The 24,362-nt window shown below is 47.1% G+C and overlaps 1 protein-coding gene across 7 annotated transcripts in view; it reads right to left on the bottom strand.

The window, feature by feature from the left end:
* MGAT5 (alpha-1,6-mannosylglycoprotein 6-beta-N-acetylglucosaminyltransferase) overlaps positions 1–24,362 on the bottom strand; it is a 295,024-nt gene that overhangs the window by 77,296 nt on the left and 193,366 nt on the right. For all 7 annotated transcript variants that reach the window (XM_036254997.1, XM_036254996.1, XM_036254998.1 and 4 more), the window contains one exon: positions 6,135–6,268. In XM_036254997.1, the coding sequence (XP_036110890.1) occupies positions 6,135–6,268 (134 nt within the window). The remainder of the gene's footprint in view (positions 1–6,134; positions 6,269–24,362) is intronic.

The following is a 24,362-nucleotide window of genomic DNA, read 5'->3' as shown; positions in this document are numbered from 1 at the left end:
TTTGCATTTGAGTCTGAGGAAAAGGCTCTGCACTGTGACTGCAAGTTATCATGTGCCAGGAACTGAGTCAGACAAACAGCCATGCACAGGCGACTGAGGCTTGGTGCTGGGCTGCCCTGAGGGCTTAGCCCTGCACTGGCACACCCGACCCCACCCGAGGAAATGCCATGTGCTCCTGGCCATTGGCAAGCGTGGTCTCAAGGGATCACAACAAGGTCTTTCCGACTGACGTGTCCCCCAAGGGGAATAAACTGGGGAGATGCAGGGATGCTTCTGAACACTCTTCTGGTTAGAACCAGGACCATCAACTGTAATCACATTGGATTGCCCAGAACATTCAACAAAACTGACTCCATTTTCGTTATTTCAGAATGTATGTCAATTACACTTGTGGCAGGTTTAAATGTATCTGGTTGATCTCTACATTATCTGGGAAGAAAAGTCTGGTCAAGCAGATTAAAGCACACACAGGATCCATCGGTTAACCTACTTAGGAAAAGGTGTTCTTTTCAAGGATTTCAGTACATTCTTTAATTACAAAGGTCTTTAGCAGGTCATTAAAACAATATATAACTAAGAGCAGTTAATTCCTATTAGGAAATAAAATGGCATTTCTCCAAACTACTCCCCTTTCCAATTTTGCATTAATTTAAAACCAAGCCCAAGTCAACCAAATTAGTGAGTGAGATAATTACATAGTTTTTAGAAAGGGGTTCTTTCTCAGACTCAGTGGTTACCTAGCCTAGAGACTTGCATGATTTATTTTTGGTGGTTCAAAGCAGTTGAATCCTTTTCTCAGTGAACTCTGACTGGAAATCCAAATCTATACCAGAAATGAATCAGAGCTACTGCGATTGGTGGGACTCGTACACTAGGTGGCCGCCCCCTGATGTCCCATAGTAGCTGGGCCTTGGCCAGGGCTCCAAAGGACACAGGTAAATAAGACTGATGTCATCCAGGGGTTGGCAAACTTTTTCTGTAAAGGAACAGATATCAAGTATTTTAGACTTCGTGGGAACATGTAAGGTCTGTCACGTATTCTTTGGCTGTAGTGTGTGTGTTTTCTTTATGACTTTCAAAATGGAAAGACCATGTTAAGCTTGTAGGACATAGGCCAAATTTGGCCCATAAATTATTATTACCAATAATTTATGTAAACAGCTCTGTTGAGGCAAAACTGGAATATAACAAACGGCACCAATTTAAAGCATACAATTTCCTAAGTTTATATACTGCAAACCCATCACCACACTTAGTGGTCATACCCACCCTTACCCAGGCAACCTTACCCATCTGCTTTCTGTCACTATAGGTTACTTTGACTTTTCTAGAATTTTATATACCTAGAATCATACTTTTTTATGTTTGGCTCTTATACTCAGCATGATTATACTGAGGTCTGTTGTTTTACTGGACAACAATTCATTCCTTTTTACCAACACCTCCAGGCGTACAAGTGAGGAAGCAGGCCGGAGGTGCGGTTCGGAACCACGGGCTGGTGTGTCCCAGAGCCAGGCCCTGCCCCTGCGTTCCCTTCCCATCCCGCCGCTACTGTCGCCAGGGGTTCTGAAAACCTGGACACCTCTCCGTGGTCTGCAGAATTTGCACAGGTATACCACTCCTTTTCCTTCAAATCTGCTCTTCTAGTGTCCCTAGGGCCAGAGAGCACAGGGTCATGCCCCAAGCCAAACACATTCCAAGTCATAACCCAGGACCCCAGGTAAATCGCGTTGAACGGAATCACACGAAGACTGATCCCTCATCCAGTAGCTACTGAGCGGGCACCTGCTATGTGCAGGCATTGTGTTGGGTAAAGAAAAATCAGTAATGATTTCTGCCCTCAAAAGAGCTTACAGCCTAAAGAAAGACTGACAGAAAAAGGTAAATATGTGATCACAAAATGACTGAAATTACATAAAAGGAAGGAAGAGGATGCTGGGATAGAGATGAGGGGCGAACACTGGTTGAGGGCACATGTGAGCCAGAGCGACTCTAGGAGGCTAGGGTTGGGGCAGGCTGGGGCAGTGGCAGCTGTTACAGAGGCCTGGCTGAGCCGCCCGTGGAGGGAGAGGTGTGTGGGACCCCATGTGGCCAGAGCCTGGGTGGGTGCCCACAGACGGCCTCGCTAAGTCATCCGCCGAAATGGATTTCATCATACATGCGATGCACTCGAAGTTTAAAGTGAACCCACTGAGGGGTTTGAGAAAAGGAGTAACGCAACCCAATTCGCATGTTTACAAAGATCACCCTGCCTGCTGCTGTGTGGAGCACAGATTAAGGGCAAGAAATTAGGGATGGAGAGGAGGGAAAGGTTGCATCCTGCTTCTGGAAGGTGGGCTGCCCCACTTCTCAGGCTTCTGGGTAGGGGCTATGCGTCATTTTAGGGGATGCTTTAGAACCCCAGTCTTGCCGGCTGGATCAAAAGCTTTCCAAACACAGCGGGCACTGGTGGACTGTGGTTGCTGCCAGGCAGGCGAGGACCGGGGCCAGCCAGGCCCTTGGAGCCTGGAGCCGGAGAAAGTTTGAATCACTCAAATCAAGCGCGTCTACTCTGCAGAACTGATGGCAGGCTGTTGCTCACTTCCCTGTGTGTGATGAGCTGCCAGGAACAGCGCGGGGCCTGTTACACCAGGATCTGCCCGGGGCGCCCGCTGCTCACACTAGTCACTCGTGGAAGACCTTGCCTCCTGCCTCCAGTCCTGCTCCACACGTGGGCTCGCCCTCCAGGCCAGGGGCAAAGAAACACTCCTCAGGCAAGTGGCAGGGAGGTTCAAACCCTGATCCTGGACTTGTCACATCACACGCCGTGGGACCCTGGCCAAGTCCCTCACCTAGAAACCAGGGTGCCGAGGGAGGGCTAACCGCTGCCCTTACTTTCTCCTTCAGTGATGGCTGTGGAGCTCAGACAGGTGTAAACACGCTAACATAAGGCCTTCTTTTTCTTTATCAATGTGTTAGTTATCAGATACATAGCTGCCCTACTGATGCCTCCTACGAGAGGCCAGGCTCGGGGCCTGGGGCTTTGTCTTTAGAGTAACGGAGATCTTAGTAAAACCACACTTCATTGTTCGTGTATTGCTTATCCACCAGTCTCAATCTACAGAGAAAAAGAAAATCAAGAACCCCTAAACCAGCTAAAAAGACTCTGATGCCAGGGACTGTTGGCTACATGTGTCCTACAGGAGACGTGGTGTACCTGGGACATGATACTGTTCAAGGGTCTCACACTTCTTCTGTAAAGGGGCCAATAAGAAATATTTTAGGCTTTGTTGGTCTGACAATCTCTGTCACAACTATACAACTCTGCCACTTTAGTGCAAAAGCAGCCATGGACAACAAACAGGTTTAGCCCTGTTCCAATAAAACTTTAATTATAAAAACAGGTGGCTGGTTACATTTGGCTGGGGGCAGGGAGCAGAGTTTGCCAACTATGGACACAGTTCAAACACTGGAATCGGAATGTCTTTAGGCAGGCTTGTATTTGCAGCTCCTCACAGGTTTAGTCTCCCCACCCTACCCCAAATCTCACACTGGTATCAGTTTTTACTATGTTTCCAATCTGGCCCCAATAATTACATTAGTAATAGCAGCAGACTCAATGTACACTAACATAAACACTTTGCATATATTAACTCATTTGATCTTTACAGAAACTCTGTCATCATCCCCATGAAAAGTGAGGCCACTTGAAGCTCTAAATTGCCCCAGGTCAGGCAGCTGGTGGCAGAGGACAAGGCCCTGGACCAGGCAGCCGAGGGTGGAGGGGTCACGTGGTAGCATCCCCACTCGGTGCCCGGCAGGGGAGGACAGGGAAGTAGTGATGGTGGCACAGCAGGTACCTCAGGACCTCAGGGAGTCCTAGAGTCGGAAGGTGAAGGAGAGGCCCTCCGCGGTGACCTGGTTCAAACCCGCACACCCGCGCCTGCTGCAGCCCTCAGCCTCCCAGGGCGGCACTGGCCTCCCCCCGAGGCCTCTGCGGCGCAGGACGATGGGGGTGGTGGCGGGGAGGGAATGGAGCAAGGGGGAGGGAATGAAAAAGCAACTTCCTTCTAGCTAAAGTCAGTGTCCAATGCAGCCCTGGGAATGCGGATCCAATGACATTGTGCTTGTCTGTGCACAGTCACCAGATACCAGGGGACGGGGACACTGTGGAAAAACAACTCGAACTCTCACGTACTGCACTGTGTTCAAAAGTCTGAGGAGAGGTCCTGAATTTGTATGAAAACTTTACAGTACTTTGATCTCTTTGTACCTTTCTCATCCAAGAATGCTGGGTAATGACGCAATAAAACTGACATAACAGCCCAGATTTGGGGTATTGAGACAAAAGCTAATGTGGAGACCCTGCCACTCGCCAGCCTGTAACAGTTGGCCACGCACAGCACTGGAAAGGTTGGGTCACCTGTAGGATTTGGGAGAATTTCCGAATCGCCCAATCCTGACAGGCATCAAAAAACCACCCTTATTCTACCCCAGGAAAGGCGACCCAAAGCGCAGAGCTGACGAATTGTTTCGGTTTCTAGGAACACCAAACAGCTGCCAGCGGCACCCGGGAGGAAGCTGTGCTCGGTTTCAAAACAGAAGTGATATAATCTGAAGGTCAGGGTCACACAGACATGCAGGTGCGGAGGGGAGAAGGCCCACACCTCCTAAAGCCAGTGCCAGGACCCACTCATTTCACAATCGAGCCGAGAGTGGGAACACCCAGTTATCTTTTTTAACTCAAGTTGGGCTGCAAGTGAGCTGAGTTAGCTCTGTTTAATGGGCAAATTCTGATACAAAGATGTGTAAATTCATGGGAAGATCTTAAATAACCATTTAAAGCTAGTCTGATTTTATTTGACTTGGGAGGAGAAGATATGGAATAAGACAGGTAGGAAGAAATCTTATTTTCCAGCCCGGGTTTCAGCAGCTCAGCACTGCTGGTATTTGGTGACACCGTTCCCTGCGGTGGGCTGTCCTGGGCGCTGACAGATGTTCACAGCATCCCTGACCTCCCCCGACCAGGTGCCACCAGCACATCCCCTCAGTCACAACAACCAAGACTGTCTGCAGACACGGCCACGGGTCAGCTGGGGTGAAGCGGCCCCCAGCTGAGAACCACTACACGGAGGTGGAAGTCCAGCCACTGCAGCACAGACAGTTACTCTCTGCAGTCGAACCCGCTCCTGGAAGCCCTCGCCCCCTCGGCACGGGCAGCAGGGCTGTCCCTGTCTGACTGGGGTCAGAAAGCACAGCAGGGAGTTCTCAGCCTGATCTGCGTGGCTGCTGCCTCCGTGGGCTGACTCCTGACGTCCTCTGTGAGCGAGACGTGATCATGTGAGACCACAGTTCCTGATCATTCCAGAAGGTGATCAACGTTTATGTTTAGATGAGGCAAGTTTTGAACTCTTGTAGTCTGTTCCGTCCTCCACAAACATGTCCTCAAAGTAATTATTACATTCCCACACCTCCCATATAGAAAGACCTCCACTTCATGTTAACGGTCACCATCGGCTCCCTTCCTGTTTTACCTTCCCCAGACGTGCTCTGGCGACCTCGCAGGAGCGCCGAGGAGCCCTCTGGGCCCCACCAGCCCAGCGCTTTGGGAAAACCTGGCTCAGTCTTTGGCCAAAGATGCTGCTTTGTCCAAGACCACCCTGAGCAAAGCGCCGTCAGTCCTGCCAGGCATCTCCTTGCCGGGCCGGCTGAATGCTGACCGCGGCGAGCGCGGACTACAGCCAAGCGGATGCGCAGGCCACTGCCCGCCCCAGGCCCAGGGAGCGCCTCTCCTCATGCGTCATCTGACAAAAGGCAAGCAAAGAGCCACTGGCCAAACGGTCTCTCTGTGCAAAGCTCTGCTCCAGAAAGATACTCGGCTTCTGTGGGAACCTGGCTTTCGGGAGCAAACACAGGATGTGAAAGAAGCTGTAATATGTCACTTCCAACAGGCAAAGAGCGAAGGGCTTTGCTGGGCAGCCATCACTAGGTACCCAGATGCTCAGCAACCACATCCTTGCCTGTTCTTGTTTACTTCTAAGCAGATCCCATTAAGCCCTGGGCACTTGGCTTGATTACTCCCTGAACCAAAGTGAAGTGAAATTACCCAACAAGCGTCTTCTCAGAGAGAGACAGGCGAACACTGGCTGCCTCACCTTCCAGAAGCTATCCACTTTGCCGTACACCAGGGACTGGTTCTGCCTCTTGATCTCGTTGATGTGGTGGACGTCGCTGGAGTTCAGGTGCTGCTCCACCACGAAGCCCAGGAAGCTGTTGTCTGGGGTGTGAGCTGGTGGGGGAGGGAAGGGCAGGGCAGTTAGGATTTAATTAGGAAGAAGAAACAACAACCACACATGTAATACAAGCCATCTCGCAGAGAATTATATGTTTTTATTTCACTCTGCTCTCTCTTACGTGGGAGGGGCGAGGAGCGGCCAGCTCCCACGTATCCCCAGCAAAACTCACATGAGAATAATTCTCTGCAGGACGGATAAACCCAAACCAAGTCCTGCCTTTTTTAGTGAAAAATACATTTGTCTAAAAAGCATTCAGCTGAGTGCTCTCCTCCTTCCTGCTTTCTGAGAACAAGGCTACTGTCTCTGGACAGAAATGCCCTCACCCGGGTTTTACCAACTAGTAATCAGAACTTTGCAGGGAGCAGGGCTGAATCAGTGGTCAACAGAGCTGGGGGCGCTGGCGGTGGGCCCCACACAATCTATTCAGACTCCAGCTGTTTTCACCATCCAGTTGAGTAAAAGGGGATTTGGGGCAAACCCAAACACCACCACCCCACCCCTCCAGGAATCGCCAATGGAAGGCATCATCATGGGGCTGTATTAAACCATGAACCAAATGAAGAAAGTGAAAGGTGGAGCCCCTCAACTGGGATGTGAACCACCTGGGACAATGTCTGGTCCGCAGGGCAGACTATTCTGGAAAAGAAAAGGCATTCCCTCTGGATCGCTTATAACTCAAGTTCTAAAACTGATATTGTAATTAACCCAGTTATTAATTAGTAACTGGAAAAGAGCAAAGGGAAGGCCAAACAGACACGTGCCCAGTAAAGTCTGACTGAAATAGGGAAGACCTGCATGTCAGTCACACCTGGGAACAGGTCACTGGCCAGGGTAGGTGTGGCCACTGCAAGCACGGGACGATCTGAGATCTAAACTCCTAAACCAGGGTTTTCTCTCTCAAGCGCTGGGCTCCTGGCTCTCTTGTTGCAGGGGGTGCGCTACCCTACATTTGCCCACGTGGCTCATGGCCATGTGGACCCCACACAATGTACTGATGGAAACTCTGGACACTGGCTCTGCTTCTAGCTCGGCTGAGTCCCCAGCTGCACCTCTTCCGGGACTGGTTAAGGGAAATGGGACTTGGCAAATGCAGGGATGTAATTCCCATACAAAACCGTTTTCTACCACATCTCATCCTCCCGTGGGGACCTCTGGAAACACTTATTCCAGTGGTACCCAGGAACCCCACTCTCATTAGCAGTAGAGAAGGGCAATCCATGCAATTTTCCAATAACAAAACTTCACTATTTTAACACTTGACCAAGGGGAAAAGCAGCCACAAACCCTCATCAAACATTTGCTTCGTTTTTACAATTTTAAAAGAATTTCACCAGAAGGCAACAATCAGAAAATGATTCTCTTTTTATAGAAGGACCCTCCTCTCCTGTACATTCATCCTGACCAGAGAATTCTGCGTTTCAAGATGACCCTGCTGAGGCCCCACGACATTAAACGAAGCCGCGGCTCCGTTGGACTCTGACCCGAACAGAGCAGCTATAGATAACTCAGTGGAGCAGTACTCGACGATCAGTGAAATCCACACAGCACATAGTCATTCAACACAACCACATTCGCCCACAGGTGTGTGATCGACAAATGAAAGAAGGTTCTTCGTCGGGTCTTGGTTTTCGCAGGACTCGGGAGCCCCTTCTGCAGGCAGGAGGCCAGCACGGACGTCCTTCGAGATGGGCAGGGGTTGGGAACCTGAAGCCCCCGGCCCTCGCTCAACGCCCTGAGTGAAGGTGGCGGAGGGAACACTGGCGAAAAGCCTGAACTGTAGAGATGAACGGGCTGCGTAAATACTGTTATCACCATCCAGGCTCCCAGGCTTTTGCCTAATGGGGGTGACAGAATGAGGAGATAATAGGGTCGTGACTGGGGAGTTGTGGTGGGTCTCGCCAATCTGTTATTTCATTTCTGTTTTTGAACAAGTGCCCAGAGGCAATGGCATTGGCTGCAGTTGGCTGGAAAGTAATTTACTGAATAAATTCTACTGCCAACAAGAGGCCACGCGTGCTGGGGTGTGAGGAGCTGGAGGGTGGGCAACAAGGCGTAAGGCAGGGAAGAGAGCCCACGTGCTTTCAGAGGGTCAAGACAGCGTCAAGTACTTCTTTGTGAAACCTTTGGTTAACTGTAAGAATTCTGAAACAGGACCTGACACTTTTGAGATCGTGTTTTTTATCTTCAGGGATTTATGTGATGATCAAAGCTTCATGCTTTGATTATCTGCCTCTGTAGTTCAGTGATCTGGACCCTGTGTGGATACTTTCTGAAAAAAATCAAATAATCCAGTATCTGAAACTCTTAATAGGTTTTATTTCACGTTAAAATACACTCAGGTGCAGTAAAAACTAAAATGATCATCCAACCCTCAAAAGGGCTTATATTTTCATGTGAAAGATCCCCTAGTGTACAGTTGGAATAGTGAGAGGGAAGGGGAGTACATAATTTATTCAAACACTTGTGTGAGCCCTGGCAGTTTAGCTCAGTGTTTGTGGCATCAGCCCACGGACCAAAGGGTCATAGGTTCGATTCCTGGTCAAGGACATGTGCTTTGGTTGTGGGTTAGATCCCCAGCCTTAGTTGGGGTCATGCAGGAGGCAGCCAATCAATGTGTCTCTCTCTCCCTCACCTTCCCTTCCACTCGGTCTAAAAATCAATGGATAAATAACCTCAGGTTGAGACTATTAACAACAACAACAACAAACACACTTGTGGCCCTGGCCGGTTTGGCTCAGCGGTTAGAGCGTCGGCCTGCGGTCCAGAGAGACCCGGGTTCGGTTCCCGCTAAGGGCATGTACCTTGGTTGTGGTTTGTCCCCAGCACCAGTTGGGGTTGTGTGGGTGGCGACCACTGGATGTGTTTTTCTCTCTCTCTTCCTCCTTCTCTCCCTCCTGCTCTATCTGAAGATACAGTAAATGCAAAAAAAAAAAAATGTCCCTTGGGTGAGGATTAAAAAAAACGTGCTTATGGAAAATGGCAGGCCTTGGCTGCTTTGGGACTGAATTTGGTACTAAAATAGCTTTGACACTGAATGAAGAATGAATTACAAAGACAACTTCTCTAAGTTTTCATCCAAACACTTTATTGAAATTCCTTTCTCTTGTCTGGAGATGTAAACTTGAGGATCGACAACCAGCAAGTGCAGTTTAAGGACCCTGGATGAGACCTGAGGAGAAATCCCAGCAGCGCTTACACAGGGCTCCCCGGCCCTTGTGATCAGGGTCAGATGCTCCAGTTTCTCCTGTAACCCCGATCTGCCACAGCACAGCGGGAGGCGGCAACCTGAGGGCTGCTCAGCTGCACCGCCCCACCCCGGGCGGTTTGTAAATAACAGAAGGCGTGGCCTGCGGCTGTTTCCAAGGAGCCGGCCAGCAGCTGGGCACTGCGTGGTGACACCCCAAAACTGCTCATGGGGACTCAAAAGCCTCAAGCACAGGCCCGATGCTACCTGAAACGACCTCTTTGTGGATACCTAAACATACACCAAATGGTGTCCTTTTACTCTGCCTAAAGATGAAAACATAGACTTGAGCTGTGTTGGGAGGGTTTCGGGGAGAAGGTGTTTACACATTTCAAGGTAAATCAAAGACATCCCATCACGAATGGGACGCAGGAAATCCTGTACTTTTGGAAATTACTCCCTCCCAGGAGCTAAAGAAATGTATTTGTTTTTAAAGGCGGATATTTGAGTTCTGCCTCCATGCTGAGTTCTGTGCTAAGTGTCTCAGAGTGGCCATGGCGTTTATCTTCGTGAATCCTGACGTGTTCGTACGAATGAGAAGACAGAGTTACTCAGACCAACCCGTCGACACGCTTCAGTGGGGGGACTCAGAGCCCAAGCGGCTGGTCGCAGAGCCCAGGCTCCTTAAAGCACTTCTGGTATATAGCCTCGTAGTCCAAGTAATTTACTTTCTGGGCTCTGTGGACTGCAGTTGGTAAACATGCTTTCAGAGGAAAATCATGTTAGAAGGTAGATGAAAACACATATGAAAGCCTCGGGGAAAAATATACAATCTAGCACCTCAGTTTCTTGGGCGATTTATGCTGTATGGATGTAGGACCCAGGAGACTGTTTTACATCTATAAATTAGAGGGGGTTTCTAAGCATTAACAACGGTCTTTAAATAATTTAGGAAAGAGATTTTTTTTTAAATAAAGAAAAGCATTATTTTAAGCTCTTTTGAAAGTGCCTATTTATAAATGATTACAAATCAGCTTGATGAATTTCCTGAGCAGATCATGGCGATGACTTCTTTGAAGAACTAATGTTAGCTTAGCTTCAATAGTTCATTCAGCGACAAACCTTTTAAAGTACTACTTCTACAAACCAGGTTATAGGCTAGGTATTGAGGGATTCCAACACAAGAATGGTTTTCTGTCCTCACAGAGCTTACCAACTACTGAATGAGGAATACACTAGATGTACCAAGCAGTAACAATGTCCTCTTCTAAAACGTAATCCAAAACTTTTATCAAGTCAAATGAACCTTCTTTCAATGGCATAAACCTCCAAGGCCTGTTTTCCTACCACTAAGTCCTCAAAATCTCTAAGAAGTACAAATATTCATTTTCCCAGGTTGTCTGCTGGCCTTTATCCACAGCTGGCCCTACAGTGTTGGGTACCCCCTGCCTCGGGTCACCAAGCACAGGGCCAGCCTGGCTCCTCCCTTGGCCAGTCAGTCACAAGTGCTACAATGTCAGCTTCTCAAAACTCTCTCTACTCCTTCCGTCCGCTCTGCACCTCTCCTAGTTCTGGTCTCGTCGATTCTCACCAAGACTTCTGCAATAGATACGTTCTCCTTTTTCCTAAATAGAAAGTTATTTTTTTCTTGATTATAATGGAAATATATTCTCAGTGTAAAAATTTTTTCAGAGAATAGAGAGAGAGATAAGAAAAATAAAGATGTCATCCATCATCTTACCATCTAGAAACAACTACTGTTAATGTGCTTTTTCCTTAACTTAGGGATCCTTTTTATCCTCAAATCAAAATTGGATCCTATCACACCTACTTTTTCGGGAACATTGTCACTTACACATGTGCCCCAGGTACCCTTCTGGGTCAATGCCCATGGCGCACGGCTGCTTGGTAAGCAGCCCAATGCTTCAGTGCGTGAACTCACCCCATCGGCGGCGATGCCCAGGTCGGGCTGTCAGCATTACTTTGTAGAACTTCCTCCCAGGCCCTGCAATTCAGTTCCATTCAGACAGAATCCTGACCCTTGACTGCCCCCTGCCTCCGAGGACAGAGCACACACTCCAGAGGACCCCGCCTGACCAAAGCTTAGTTGAAAGATGGGCTTACGATCCAAGTCCCGCCAATCACAGTTGCTCTAGGACTAGACTTTTGAAGTCGCCATCATTCTGCCACATTCTCGAAGCTGGCAGGGTGGAAGCCGAGAGCTGCAGAGGTCCTGTGTGCCCAGGCGGTCACACCTGCCCGAGAATGGTGCCGATCCACAGATGCAAAGCCAAGGTATGGAGACAGGAAAGATATCTTCCAAGCCCCGAATCCCACTCTGCCGAAAGCCAGTTTCAGCAATTCCCCATGGGAACAGCCAACACACCCTTGTGATCATGTCAATATGAAAGAAAACCGGCCTGATGTGCCCCGCCACAGACAGCTGGGACGCCCAGCTCCTGACTATCCGTCAACGATTATCATAATACAGTCCCTCGTAAACTTGGCAGTGGATACCTCCGTACCTCCACCTTGCCCCTTTTTCTCTGCTCCCTAACTCTAATCCATCCTCTGTGTTGCTTGACAAGGTGGTCTTTGAAATGAATATGTGACTATAGCGGTTTTCTGCTGAAAACCTTTGCCTCCTTCAGGATGAAGAAGGGCCAGCACACCTATCACTGCAGTTTCATTTCAGGTCACCCTTCAACCAATACCTTTGTGCTCCATGATGGCCTTCCTGGAGTTTTTTGTATTTTATTGAAATTGGAAGGGATAGAGAAAAACATCAATGTGAGAAAGAAACATCGATCAGCTGCCTCCTGCACACCCCCTACTGGGGATCGAGCCTGCAACCTGGGCATGTGTCCTCACCAGGAATAGAACCGGGACCTCCAGTCTCTGGGATGACACCCAGTCCACTGCGCCACACCAGCTGGGCCTTCCTGGAGTTTTCAATGCCATGTTTCTTTATCTGATCTCGTGCTGACACACGTCTGGCATATCCATCACTTACTTCTCCCTTTAAGTCTCAGCTCCTATCACCAACCATTTGAGGGGTTCCCTAACTCCCTAAGACTGAGATAAGCACCCTCCTCTCAGACCATGAAGAGGCAGAGCCTCGTTAGACATCACTTTCTCCCTTGACAGACTACATGCTCTTTGAGGAATGAGCCATGTTTTCTTTATTTTTAAACTTCTCTTTATTGTTGAATGTATTACAAATGTCCCCCTTCCCCCCCAGTGACTCCCTCCTCCCCACTCTCACCCCCTCCTGCCTTCCCCACATCGTTGCCTGTGTCCACTGGTTATATATATAAATATATGCATATAAGTTCTTTGGTTTATCTCATCCCTCCCTTGCCCCTTCCCTTTGAGGTTTGTCGGTCTAACCACCAATTTGTACTTCTTTTTTTAAATCCTCACCCTAGGACATTTTTGCATTTATCTTCAGATAGAGCAGGGGGGAAGAGAGTGAGAAACATCAATATGAGAAAGACACATCAACTAGTTGCCACCCACACGACCCCACCCAGGGCCGGGGACAAACTGCAACAGAGGTACGTGCCCTTAGGATGAACTGAATCCGGGACTCTCTGATCTGCAGGCCAGCGCTCTAACCACTGAGCAAAACTGGCCAGGGCCAATTTGTACTTCCTAATCCCTTCACCTTTTTCACTCATACCCCCAACCCCCCTCCCATCTGTCAAGCAACAAAAAGTTCTCTGTAACTATGAGTCTGTTTCTGTTCTGCTTGCTCATTTTGTTTATAGATTCAATTGTTGATAGATATGTATTTATTGCCATTTTATGGTTCATATTTTTCATTTTCCTTTTCTTCAATACCCTTAAACATTTTATATGATATTGGTTTGGTGGTGATGAACTCCTTTAGCTTTTTCTTGTCTGGGAAACTCTTTATATGGTCATCAATTCTAAATGACAGCTTTTCAGGATAGAGTCATCTTGGTTATAGGTCCTTGATTTTCATCATTTTAAATATTTCTTGCCACTCCCTTCTGTCCTGCAAAATTTCTTTTGAGAAATCAGCTGAAAGTCTTATGGGAGATCCACTGTAGGTAACTAACTGCTTTTCTCTTGCTTCTTTTAAGATTCTCTCTGTCTTTAACCTTTTGCATTTTGAGGATTATGTGTCTTGGTGTGGGCCTCTTGGGGTTCATCTTGTTTGGGACACTCTGTGCTTCCTGGACTTGTATGTCTGCTTCCATCACTGAGTTAGGGAAGTTTTCTGTCATTATTTTTTCAAATAGGTTTTTGATTTCTTACTCTTTTTTTCCTTCTGGCATCCCCATGATGCAGATGTTGTTATGTTTAAAGTTGTTCCAGAGGATTCTTACACTATCCTCATTTTTGGGGATTCTTTTTTCTTTTTGTTCTGATTGAGTGTGTTTAGCATCCTTATATTCCAAATTGATGGTTTGCTTCTTTACGTCACCTACTCTACTCTTGATTCCTTGTGGATTATTTTTTATTTCAGTTAGTGCATCCTTCATTTCCGACTGGTCCGTTTTTATGCTCATGAGGTCCTCACTAAGTTCCTTGAAGTTTTCATGAAGTTCCTTGAAATTCTCACTAAGTTCCTTGAGCCTCCTTATAACCAGTGTTTGAACTCTGTGTCTGTTAGATTGCTTATCTCCATTTTGTTAGTTCTTTTCCTGGAGTTTTATTCTGTTCTTTCATTTAGGACATATTTCTTTGTCTCCTCATTTTGGCTGCCTCCCTGTGTTTGTTTCTCTGTATTAGGTAGAGTCTCCTAGGCTTCCTAGGGTGGTCTATTGTAGTAGGTGTCCTGTAGGGTCCAGAGGCACAGCCTCCCTGATCACCCCAGCTGGGCCCTTGAGGTGCACCCCTTGTATGGACTGTATACCCTTCTGTTGTAATTGAGTCTTGATTGCTGTTAGCATATCAATGGCAGGGACTTACTCAGGCTGATCAGGACTGGCTGTGCCCACTGACCATTGACTTCTGACTACCTTGGAGGACCAGCTGTACAGGGGCCCACCACACAGAGCAAGACTTACTTCATCAGGGTTCTGGTACCCACTGAGTCCACTCCTTGAGTGTGTCGCTTATGGAGGTGGTTGGGTGGTGGTGCATTGCTGTGATTTGAAGCTGTCCACTAGGTGTGCTGGCTCTGGGGCAAGGTCAGCCTCTGCCTATGTTCTCCCCAGGGCCACCCTGCATAAACTACAAAGTGATCTGCAGCTGGCTGCTTCTTGTGCTGAGCTCGGAGGTGATCAGGAAAAGCCAAGCTGTGAACCAAGGCTGGCTGCTCCTAGTACCAGACCTGGAGCCACTTAGTGAGAGGGATGGGGCTCAGTAAGACCAGATGCTGCTTGTTAGAATTTAGGAAAATCTGAAACAGGAGCCAAGACAGGCCATTCATATGGTAAAGCCACTGGAAACAGCTTAAGTGGGCCTGAAAGTTGGGTGGTACAGGGCCTCAGGGAACCACCAGGGCGGGGCAAACAGTGTGAGCCAGGTTGCTGGAGACCCTGATATGGCAACTGTCTGCCGGCCTTGTGGGGTAAGGGCTCACCAAAGGAACAAAGGCCTCTACCAGCAAGTCTGTCCGGGACAAAGCTGTCTTTCCAGCTCTTGTCCCAATGCCAAACAACTCAATTCTTCCCCGCATGTCCCTGGTGCCTTTCATACTGCCTCCCTAACACTGATCCCAGAAGGAGCAAGTCTGAGTAAGCCCATGCGCGGGCCCTTTAAGAGGAGCTGCCTGGGGCTCCAGTAGCCTCAGCCTCCCTCAGCCTCAGTTTCTGTTGGTTTTTCCAGTGAGACGTTATGAGGACTTCTCTTCCTGGCACTGGAGCCCTGAGCTGGGTGCCTGGTGTGGGACAGGGACCCCTCACTCCTCAGGGAGGACCATCACAGCCAAGGTGTCCTGATTTTTATCCACCACACGTGGGTGTGGGACCAGCTGTCTGTGCCTCCAGCCCTCCTCCCGGTCTGGATGTGGCTGCTTTAATTCCGTGGTTGTAGGACTTCCGTTCAGCTCGATTTGGGGCGGTTCTGAATGAAGGTTGTTCTGTAGTTTAGTTATAATTTGATGTGGTTGTGGGAGGAGGCGAGGCCGCATTTACTTACCCGCCATCTTGACCGGGAGTCTGAGCCATGTTTTATGTGTCTGTGAATCCCCAGAGTCCAGAGCACGATAGAAATTCAGCAAGTGTTTTCAGAATGCATGATTAAGTCAACAAAGAATGCTTAATTAGCTGGTGTGATTGATTTGTAGATAGATCTTCACTGCTAGACAGCAGCGGCTGTGCCTAAACTACTTCCTGCATTATGCACTGAGCAAAAGCCCTAAAACCAAGCCTGTTTTTCAAGGCAGCTCATCTCTCTATATCAGGATCTAGCTCAGGCCTGGTATATTACAGCTGATCAATAAATATTTATTGAGCTGATAAATTAACATACCTTCTTATCTAGGTCACAAAGTTGATATTGGGAAGAAGGCAAACAAATCAGTGATACAAATTTTTTAAATTCTAACATCACAGGTCTTTTTAAATACTGTCATTCATTCAACATTAGCACATTTATTGAGCACTTACTATGAGCTAGGCAACAACTTAGGAGTTTTAAGGATATACCGGTGAACTGACATGAACAGAGCTCCCGTCACTGAGCTTCTATTTAGCTGGGGAGACAGGTAGCTAATGAATAAAATAATTTAATGTTATAGATAAAAAAGAAACACAAATGGTTTGGTGATCAATACTGAACTCTAGTTGATATCATGCTAAAACATCTAAGGTGAACTGATGGGTGGAGAGAAGACATTCATGTATTGACATGTCATGAAAAAAAGCACATGGTTAACTGTAGCTGAGGTGGTAGGTTTCTACCGCACATTTCTCTCACCCTTTTTGTGTATTGGAAAAATGTTGTTAAAACAAGAAAGAATATTGCACCTGCCATCATAGTCACACTGTTAATTCTGATTTCCACGAGGATGAAACTGACATGACAGAAAAAACTTTATTGAAAAATAAAGTTATATCACACAAGAAGTAATCTGGTCTTAAAAACTGTATACAGACAGTGAGTGATGTTGTGCTTTGGATTTTACCAAAACTGGATTTTCGGAAATGGTGGTGGGACTGGGCTCTGTGAGAGAGACAGAAGGCCGGGCGCAGTTGAGTTGAAAAGACAAGTGCCTGAACCTTAGACAGAAGCACACTAGAGTAAATTTTTCAAGTGTCAAAAAGCAATTTAGGAGGAATGGACTCCTTAGGAGAACATCACTCCCGCAGAGACTCGGGCTGAAGGAGAAATTGCCAAGGCTGCTCCTGTTACTCACTGGTCTGCGCAGCAGTGCAGAGTGCTCTTGACCCGAGAGAAAGGCCACAAAGGCCATTTAAGTCACAAATAGCTCCTTTGCTTGTCAGGGCCTGAAAAGAAACTCGTACATGGAAGCATCTGATCCTTAGCCAAGGCCAACAGGTCTGCCACGGGCATGAACGGGAAGGCCTGTTTCTAAGATTCCTGTTTCGTCAGGCAAAATGTTTGGTCTACGAGCCTATTCTTATCTGATCAGGCATATAAACATGGCTGGAAACCGAGTCCTTGGACAAATTCAAAGAGTTAGAATGTCAGTGACAAAAACCAGCATGATTTGAACAATTCTGAAACTCAACCACGTGAAGAAATTCTGTGAGAAGGAGAGTACAACATGAGGCCACTGGTCTCCAGAAGGTTCTGTGATCTTAACTTTGTACAACACTTCTTACCCTTTCCGACCTCCTTGCATGAACTAAAAACAGAAAAGTCCTTATCATTCAATTTAATTCAACCGATACGGGTTTTTATGAATGCCTATTGTGTGCCAGGCATTCTTCACCACGTTGGCGTTTAGCAATGAAGAAAACAGACAAAACTCCTGGAAATGCATGCCTCAGATTCAGGGGAAAATGATAAACAAAAGTAATTAAAGCATAAATGCTGGCTGGTGATAATTATGGAGGAAGAGGAAGCATTTGAAATGGGGGCGGGAACCAGAGCCAACCTCACTGAAGTGACACTGGAAATGGAACCTGCAGAAGGAAACATGGAAGTCTAAGGAACAACTAAGAATGTTCTGGAAGATGGGACAACCAATGCAAAGGCCCTAGGGTAGGAGAAGTGTACCTAGCCCCATCCAAGCATCAGCAAGGAGGCTAGAAAGCAGTGAATGAAAAGACTCGTAATAAGAAATGAGGGCAGACAGGCCGTGGGACCAGAACACACCAGGCCTTGAGGCCGCCGGGATGGCTGTTCTTTCCCTACAGCAAGATACCGGCACTGTGAGCACAGGAGTGCAGGGTCTGACCCACGTGTTCATTCACTCTATTGTGGTTGGCTGTCTTGGTTCTTCATGCGTGAATTCAACATGTTTATCACCAGTGATGCTACCCTTTCAGGCACTGAGGGCTCAGCGGTGATCACGCTGGTGTGGCTCACCGAGCCGGCTCTGCTGCAGCACAGGTGCTGAGAGCCGGAGCCGGAGCCGAGAGCCTGGCTCAGGAGGGACAGCCGTCCCGGGGACGCGGCGCCTCCCCGAGGGATGAGCAGGGCGACGAGGAGTAAAGGAATGGGGCTTCCAGACAAGGAAGCAGCATATAAAATGGTCTGAGTATCAGACAGAACTTGGCAACTAAAAGCCAAGAGGAGGCAAGACGACCCCAGAGAGGCCAGCGGGGGCTAGGGGCGTCGCAATCAGGACAAGGAGTCCCGATTTAGGACCTGGTGTCCTACTTAGAGGCTCTGTGGTGTGTTTATTTGAGAAAAGAGAGGATGAGGCCAGAGAGGCACCTTTCAGCCATGAGCATAGGGAAAAGAATGAACTGTGGGCTTGAAGTGCTGTGTTCAAATGCCAGCACTGCCACTTGCTATTTGGGACAGATCACTTTAAACTTCTGATGCTTAACTTGAATAACAGGGACTAAACGGGACTGGGTGTGTCAAGTATAGACACAAAGCTGGTTGCCAGTGATGAACGACTTGGCCCCTCTCTCTCACCAAATCCTAACCCGATTTAATGAACTGACACACCAATTAGCTCTTCACCCGCAGTCTTTTTTAACAAGGTCATAAACCCTTTCTGCCACACGTCACCTAGAATGTCAAAGGAGAGAGAACGCCAGGCGGATGTTCTGTCGGCTAGAGGCACACTCTGGAGAACCGGATGGCTCTGTGTTGCCGTCACCATGGAGGACATGGAGTGAGGCCTTCGCTCCCCTGCACTGCTTTCTTTTCCATTAATTGTGCCCAGGAAATGGGATTTTGCTGGTTATCTTTGTTTCTTTCCTCTCCCTCTACATACCCTTCTGCTCTGCCCCACAACATTTCCTCACTGTGAAATGGTATGACCAGCCATCGGTCTCCGTGGCACAGAGGCTGTGCCCACTGTGCAGGCCATTCCCCTTGAAAAACGGGATCAGTTGGTCACCCTGCTGTGAACAAGCACCTTAAAACACCCCCCGGAAGTGAGTGATGGAATAAGCAAGATGTGCTTTGCCTCTGCATTAAGGTCCTCTCCGCCCCATTCAACTGGGTCTGTAATTTCTAAAGTGGAAGTATGATAAAGCCTTATTTTTGTTCATGTGCCTCCTGCCCCATGAAAGAAGTCACCTGGAGAGCAGATGCTTCAGCAACCCACAGACCCTGGCACACAGTACATGGTCAGCAGACATATTCAACCACTGGGTAAAACCTAAAACCCTAAAAGATTCCCATCGAAGTCTTCATTCACTCTCACCATGAACAAGCAAATGAAATTAGGCTTAATCACTTCTTAAGCCCTTATTAAGGAACAAGCTTGGGGAGAATTGGGAAGGGGGAATTGTTAAAAAAAAAAAAAAAAAAGATGGATTGGAGATGAAATGGAAAGACTAAGACCTCCCAGATCTCCAGTCTACTCTTCACTCAGCTTCATTACATCTCAGGCTTTTCTGCCCCAAATTACCACACAAACCAAGAAACGCTGAACATTCCCCAGCCCTGACTGAAATGACAGATCGTGAGCACCCAAAAGGCAAATTCTTTGGTGTCTTCATATTGTGAATGACAGCTGACATGTAGGTACTCAAAAAATTAGTTCATTAAATAAAAATAAACCTATACAACCAGAGTGTGGTAGAAAATAAGGAAATGTTCTATGATAGTTAATATGAACAGTGAGATTGTTAAGCACACAGACTACTAAACAGTATTCAAAGTTTTCAACTGTAGGATGTAAATATACGTGTGAAACGAAACCTGCCTGAAACCAGGAATAAGGAATCTGAGGTCTGCTCCTGCTCCTCCCAGCCCCTCTCCAGGGACAGGGGGGCAACGACTCCACTAGGTCAAACGTTCCACCCCGCTGCTGTCTTCACACACGCCAGGCGCCGTGTGGAAGAGGGTGTCTGCAGGCAGGTAATTAGAACTACCGAGTACGGGACAACTCAAGGTACCAGTCATCACCTGAGGGTTTTCTCTTTCTCTTCTAACCTGTACAGGAAATGCCTTCCTTATCCAGGGGTAGATTTCTTTCATTCTGAAGTATAACATACCTTGTTTGGGAGTTCCGAGAAGGCAGCGCGCACCGCCGACCAAAGGCAGCTGTAATGATGCCTACACACAGGGTCAAGCCACGTCCCCGGCAAGCTCAGAGAAACAACAATTCATGCTCAACAAGAAATTACAAAAGTTATCCCCAAATAAATACAAATCAGGAGCTAGCCACTTGCTTTACTCTGACACCAACTAGGAAGGGAAGGTTCCACATAAGTGGAAGATAAGGAGATACAAAATTTCAGTATATGTTAAACCTATGTAAAATGTATGCATGCAAAAGATAATAATGCTTACATTAGGATATGGGAGTTTTTTTGGTGGGAAGGGGCTTTCCCTATTTTTATAACAGGGTTATGTTACTTTTTTAATTTCACTGGAAGACAGAGGAAGTAATTTAAATAACTTTTTAAAAAAATAATAAAATTGTGCTGTCAAGGTGATCTGCAGGAGGCGGGAGTGGTGAGGAGCCTGGGTGGCACCCTCCGAGACCAGCGGGCCTTCCGGTGAGGCTGGGGCTAGGACGGGGCGGGGTGGGGGGGGGAAGCAGGGGTCTTGAATGCTTTGCTATGAGCTTTGGACCTGACTCTGCCGTCACAGAGAAGGCACTGTGGTCTCTGAGGAGGAACAGCGTAGCGGCGGGATGAAGGCCATAGTGCCTAGCTCAAAGGCCATGCTAGAGTGCGGACAGGCAGAAACCAGGGGCCCACATCAAGGGAGGAACAACCAGACCTCTTAGCTTCCTGGAAAAAGACACTCAACAGATACATTGTTGTCTGACCACTGGGCTGGGCCCTGTAGAAGCTGCTTAGGAAGGGATTAGAAAGAGTCTATGTTGCCACATACGAAACTGCCCATCTTCAAACAGAACACACCGGGAGGATGGTTCCAGTGAAATTCTGAGAATTGGGGCAAAACAATAAAGAAAAACCGGGCTTTTCAACTTAGAGAAACTCCATCAACTTAGTGAGGAAATGAGTTACAGAAGAAATAGAAACAGCCTTCAAGTGAGAAGTGGCCCTGGCTGGTGTGGCTCAGTTGGTTGAGCATCATCCTGTGCACCAAAAGGTCTCAGGTTCGATTCCTGGTCAGGGCACATAACCAGGTTTCGGGATTGATCCCCGGTTGGGGCACATGCAGGAGGCAACCAATCGATGTTTCTCTCTCTCTCTCTACCCCCCTATCCTTTTCTCTCTAAAACCAATAAAAACATATATATTGTTTAAAAAGGTGAGACGTGTGCTCCAAATATCTGAGAGCAAATGCATTCTGGTCAAATGTATTCAGAATCTCATTTCACTGCTCCTAAAAATGCTTCACCATTGGGGTGTGTTTTTCTTTCTTTATCCTCCTGCTGGGCCCTCTCTGGCCAGGCTTGCCCATCTTCCCTCTGCACGCCACACATGCCTGAACACTACCAAATCTAAAGTGTGACTGCTGCACTGAACGTGACCGATCCCACCAGTACAACACGATTCTGCGGTCTCCAAGCTTTTCGCAGCCTAAGTGGAAAACAATCTAAGCACACCCGCAATGTACGTGCACATTTGTACACAGATTATATATATATAACGATTCCTATCAGCCCATATATTAAGCACCGTAAATCTGCACTTCAGACCACTAGGAGAGCCACAGAGTCTCCAAAGATTGAGGGAAGGAACGTTTTTGTGGGAAAGACAGGTCTGGATTGGCCCGGACCCACCCCTTCCTCATATGGGAGGGAGGGGCTCCTCTCTCAAGGGAGGAGTTCTCTGTAGGCAGGCTCTGGGAAGCAGAGTGCAGGACTCATTGCTTTCTGTTGCAAATTCTCCAAATGACACATCTCAACACGATAGAAGGTCTCAAGGTGCTTCATTTCCCTACTTCATTCATGAGGAATTTCCCCATCAACCTGCTATTGGATGTATTGAGCAACCAATGAGGATCCCGCCTTGCTCTGTTATCTCATTAGCAGTTACACAACGTTGCTTTTCTAATTCTCAGATTCTTCTGCATTTATTAGCTGTGATTTCTCCATGATTAACAACGTTCTCTCATCAACTATTTATTTAACTGTCTTCAAATACAATTTGTCTTAGGAAATCAGGATCAGAGCTGGATTCTTTCCCTATACTTTTCAGGGTAACGAACAGGTGTCCTAGGAACTTGCAAAGGTGATCGATTGATTCTGCAGGTTTTTCTCCTTTGAAGTATCATGGATTCTAGACTCATGGGATTATCATTGGTCTGATTTCAATCCACTGCAGTCATTATTCATGTTGATGTTCTAACTACCCTATCTTGGCTCCTGTGTCCTTCTGCCCGCACCCTGCTGGTCGGCCTCAGCCTCCTTGCGGTCTGGCGTGACAAGACGGCCAGCTGGCACGCTGCCTCCCCGAGACCTGGAACCAGCTACTTGTACGCAGGAGGCTCCTTTAGGAGGAAGGGTGTTAGGGAATCCCAGTCCAAGTGCTAAAAATACTCCTTGCTAGTAAGTCATCTTTACTTTTGGTCCTTTTCAAAGTATGGAGCTGGGAAACATTATCTTTTTCAAGAAAGGAAAAAAGTTCATTGAATATTATACAGTCTTTACTTGAATTCAAGTACTCGCCCTTTCTTACATTCTGAAAATTTGGTTCCTGCAGTACACCTGCAATATTTTCAAATAACAATATAAATGTTTCCCAGTATAAATGTTTGGTCAAAGACTGTGTTTTGAAGTCACTTGAAATAATTATTTTCTCTGTGTGAGAGATTAACACCAACCTGATATCACTAGGTTTGTTTTATTTTTCTCAATCGGTTTCAGTTATTACTGAATACTTTCCTCTTTTTGATTTTTCTAAGTTATACAAAATATTTAATTGTCCCAAAGTTGAAATAAGGTACATAAAGAGACATCTAGTTTCTATCCCTGACCCTGCACACTCTTTCTCCAGTGATAATCATTTTTATTAGTTTATTCTTCTGAAAATACAAGCAAATTCATATGCACTAATGTATTCATATTCCTCCTCCATACCTTTCTTATATACAAGGGAGAAACTCTACACACTGCCCTACACTTTGGTTTTTATCACGTAATCTATCCCTGACCCCCCTCCAGGCAGTGGAGACCTTCGTCATTTTCCAGCTACACAGTACTTGGCGCTATCAAGGGCTCCGTCATTCGCTCAGTCCCGTTAGGAACATTTGGGTTATTTCTAGTGTATTACAAATAGTGCCACAATAAATGGCCTTTGCACAGGCCTTTTAAAATTTTTGCTCAGCTATCTTTGGGACAGATTCCCAGATATGATCCGTTCGATCCAAGGAAAGAGGTGTTGGTAGTTCTGCAAGATGACGAACCCACCTTCCCGCCGCTGGGGCTGGGCGGCTTCTCACCACCAGGGAGGGAAGGTCCGTTTTCCCGAGTGTCCCGCAGGAACAGGGAGGCCAGCAAACTCCCACGTGGGCCAACCGGACATGTGGGCGTGGTACCTCGGTGCAGTTTGAAAACCCACTTCTCTTTATCGGGAGTGAGGCTAACATGTTTTCAGCTGTTTGAGGTAACACATCTCATTTTCCTCTGAACTGGTAATAGCTTTTGCCCATTTTGATACTGGATTGTAGATTTTTTTACTCCTTTTTTACAAGTTTTTTATATATTAGTGATGCTAACCCTCTGCTATACAGAATTTGCTTACGGTGTTACTATTGTTTTGGGCATACAAGTTTTTTTTTTTTAAAGGGCTATCAAATGTATCTGTTTCCCCCTTGATTCCTGCTGAAGACTTAGTTGGCTGGGGCATGTACACACCTCCCAGGTTAACAGGCATTAATCTGTTTTCATGTCTAATTACATTGTAAGCAGTGACTTTCTTTCAATTCAATCAACCAATACTGTGGATATCCTCCATTTATGAACAACAAAATAAGTTTCTCAAGACTCTGAGTTCCAACATTCCAAAAGAGAACTTTGTAACACTTTCTGGAAAAGCTGCTTATTTCTGCTCCCCGAATACAGAGAAACTCCCTCTGGTGGAGGCGTACACATACACATACCACCTCCAGACCCAGCTACCACTTCGCAGCTGGTGTAACACACAGCTTACGTCGTAGGTTATTTTGTGCCACCTCATCCCGGCCCCTCAGTTACACATGCTTTAGCATGCTGACCAGCCACCTGTCACCTAACAAGCCATGCATTAGTTCGCCCCCTAAACTGTGTCCCAGGGACAGGACAGTTCCAGGAACAAGAGTCATCATGCTACCATGCCTGTAACACTCTCACAAATCTCTCCGAGCTAAAAGGAACAAACATGAGCTGATTTTAAAATTAACCTTTCTTAGTTCTCCCTTCTTAACACCCAGGG

This window comes from Molossus molossus, unplaced genomic scaffold, assembly GCF_014108415.1.
Source record: "Molossus molossus isolate mMolMol1 unplaced genomic scaffold, mMolMol1.p scaffold_m16_p_11, whole genome shotgun sequence".
Taxonomy (NCBI): domain Eukaryota; kingdom Metazoa; phylum Chordata; class Mammalia; order Chiroptera; family Molossidae; genus Molossus; species Molossus molossus.
This window is presented reverse-complemented; position numbering and strand designations above follow the sequence as displayed.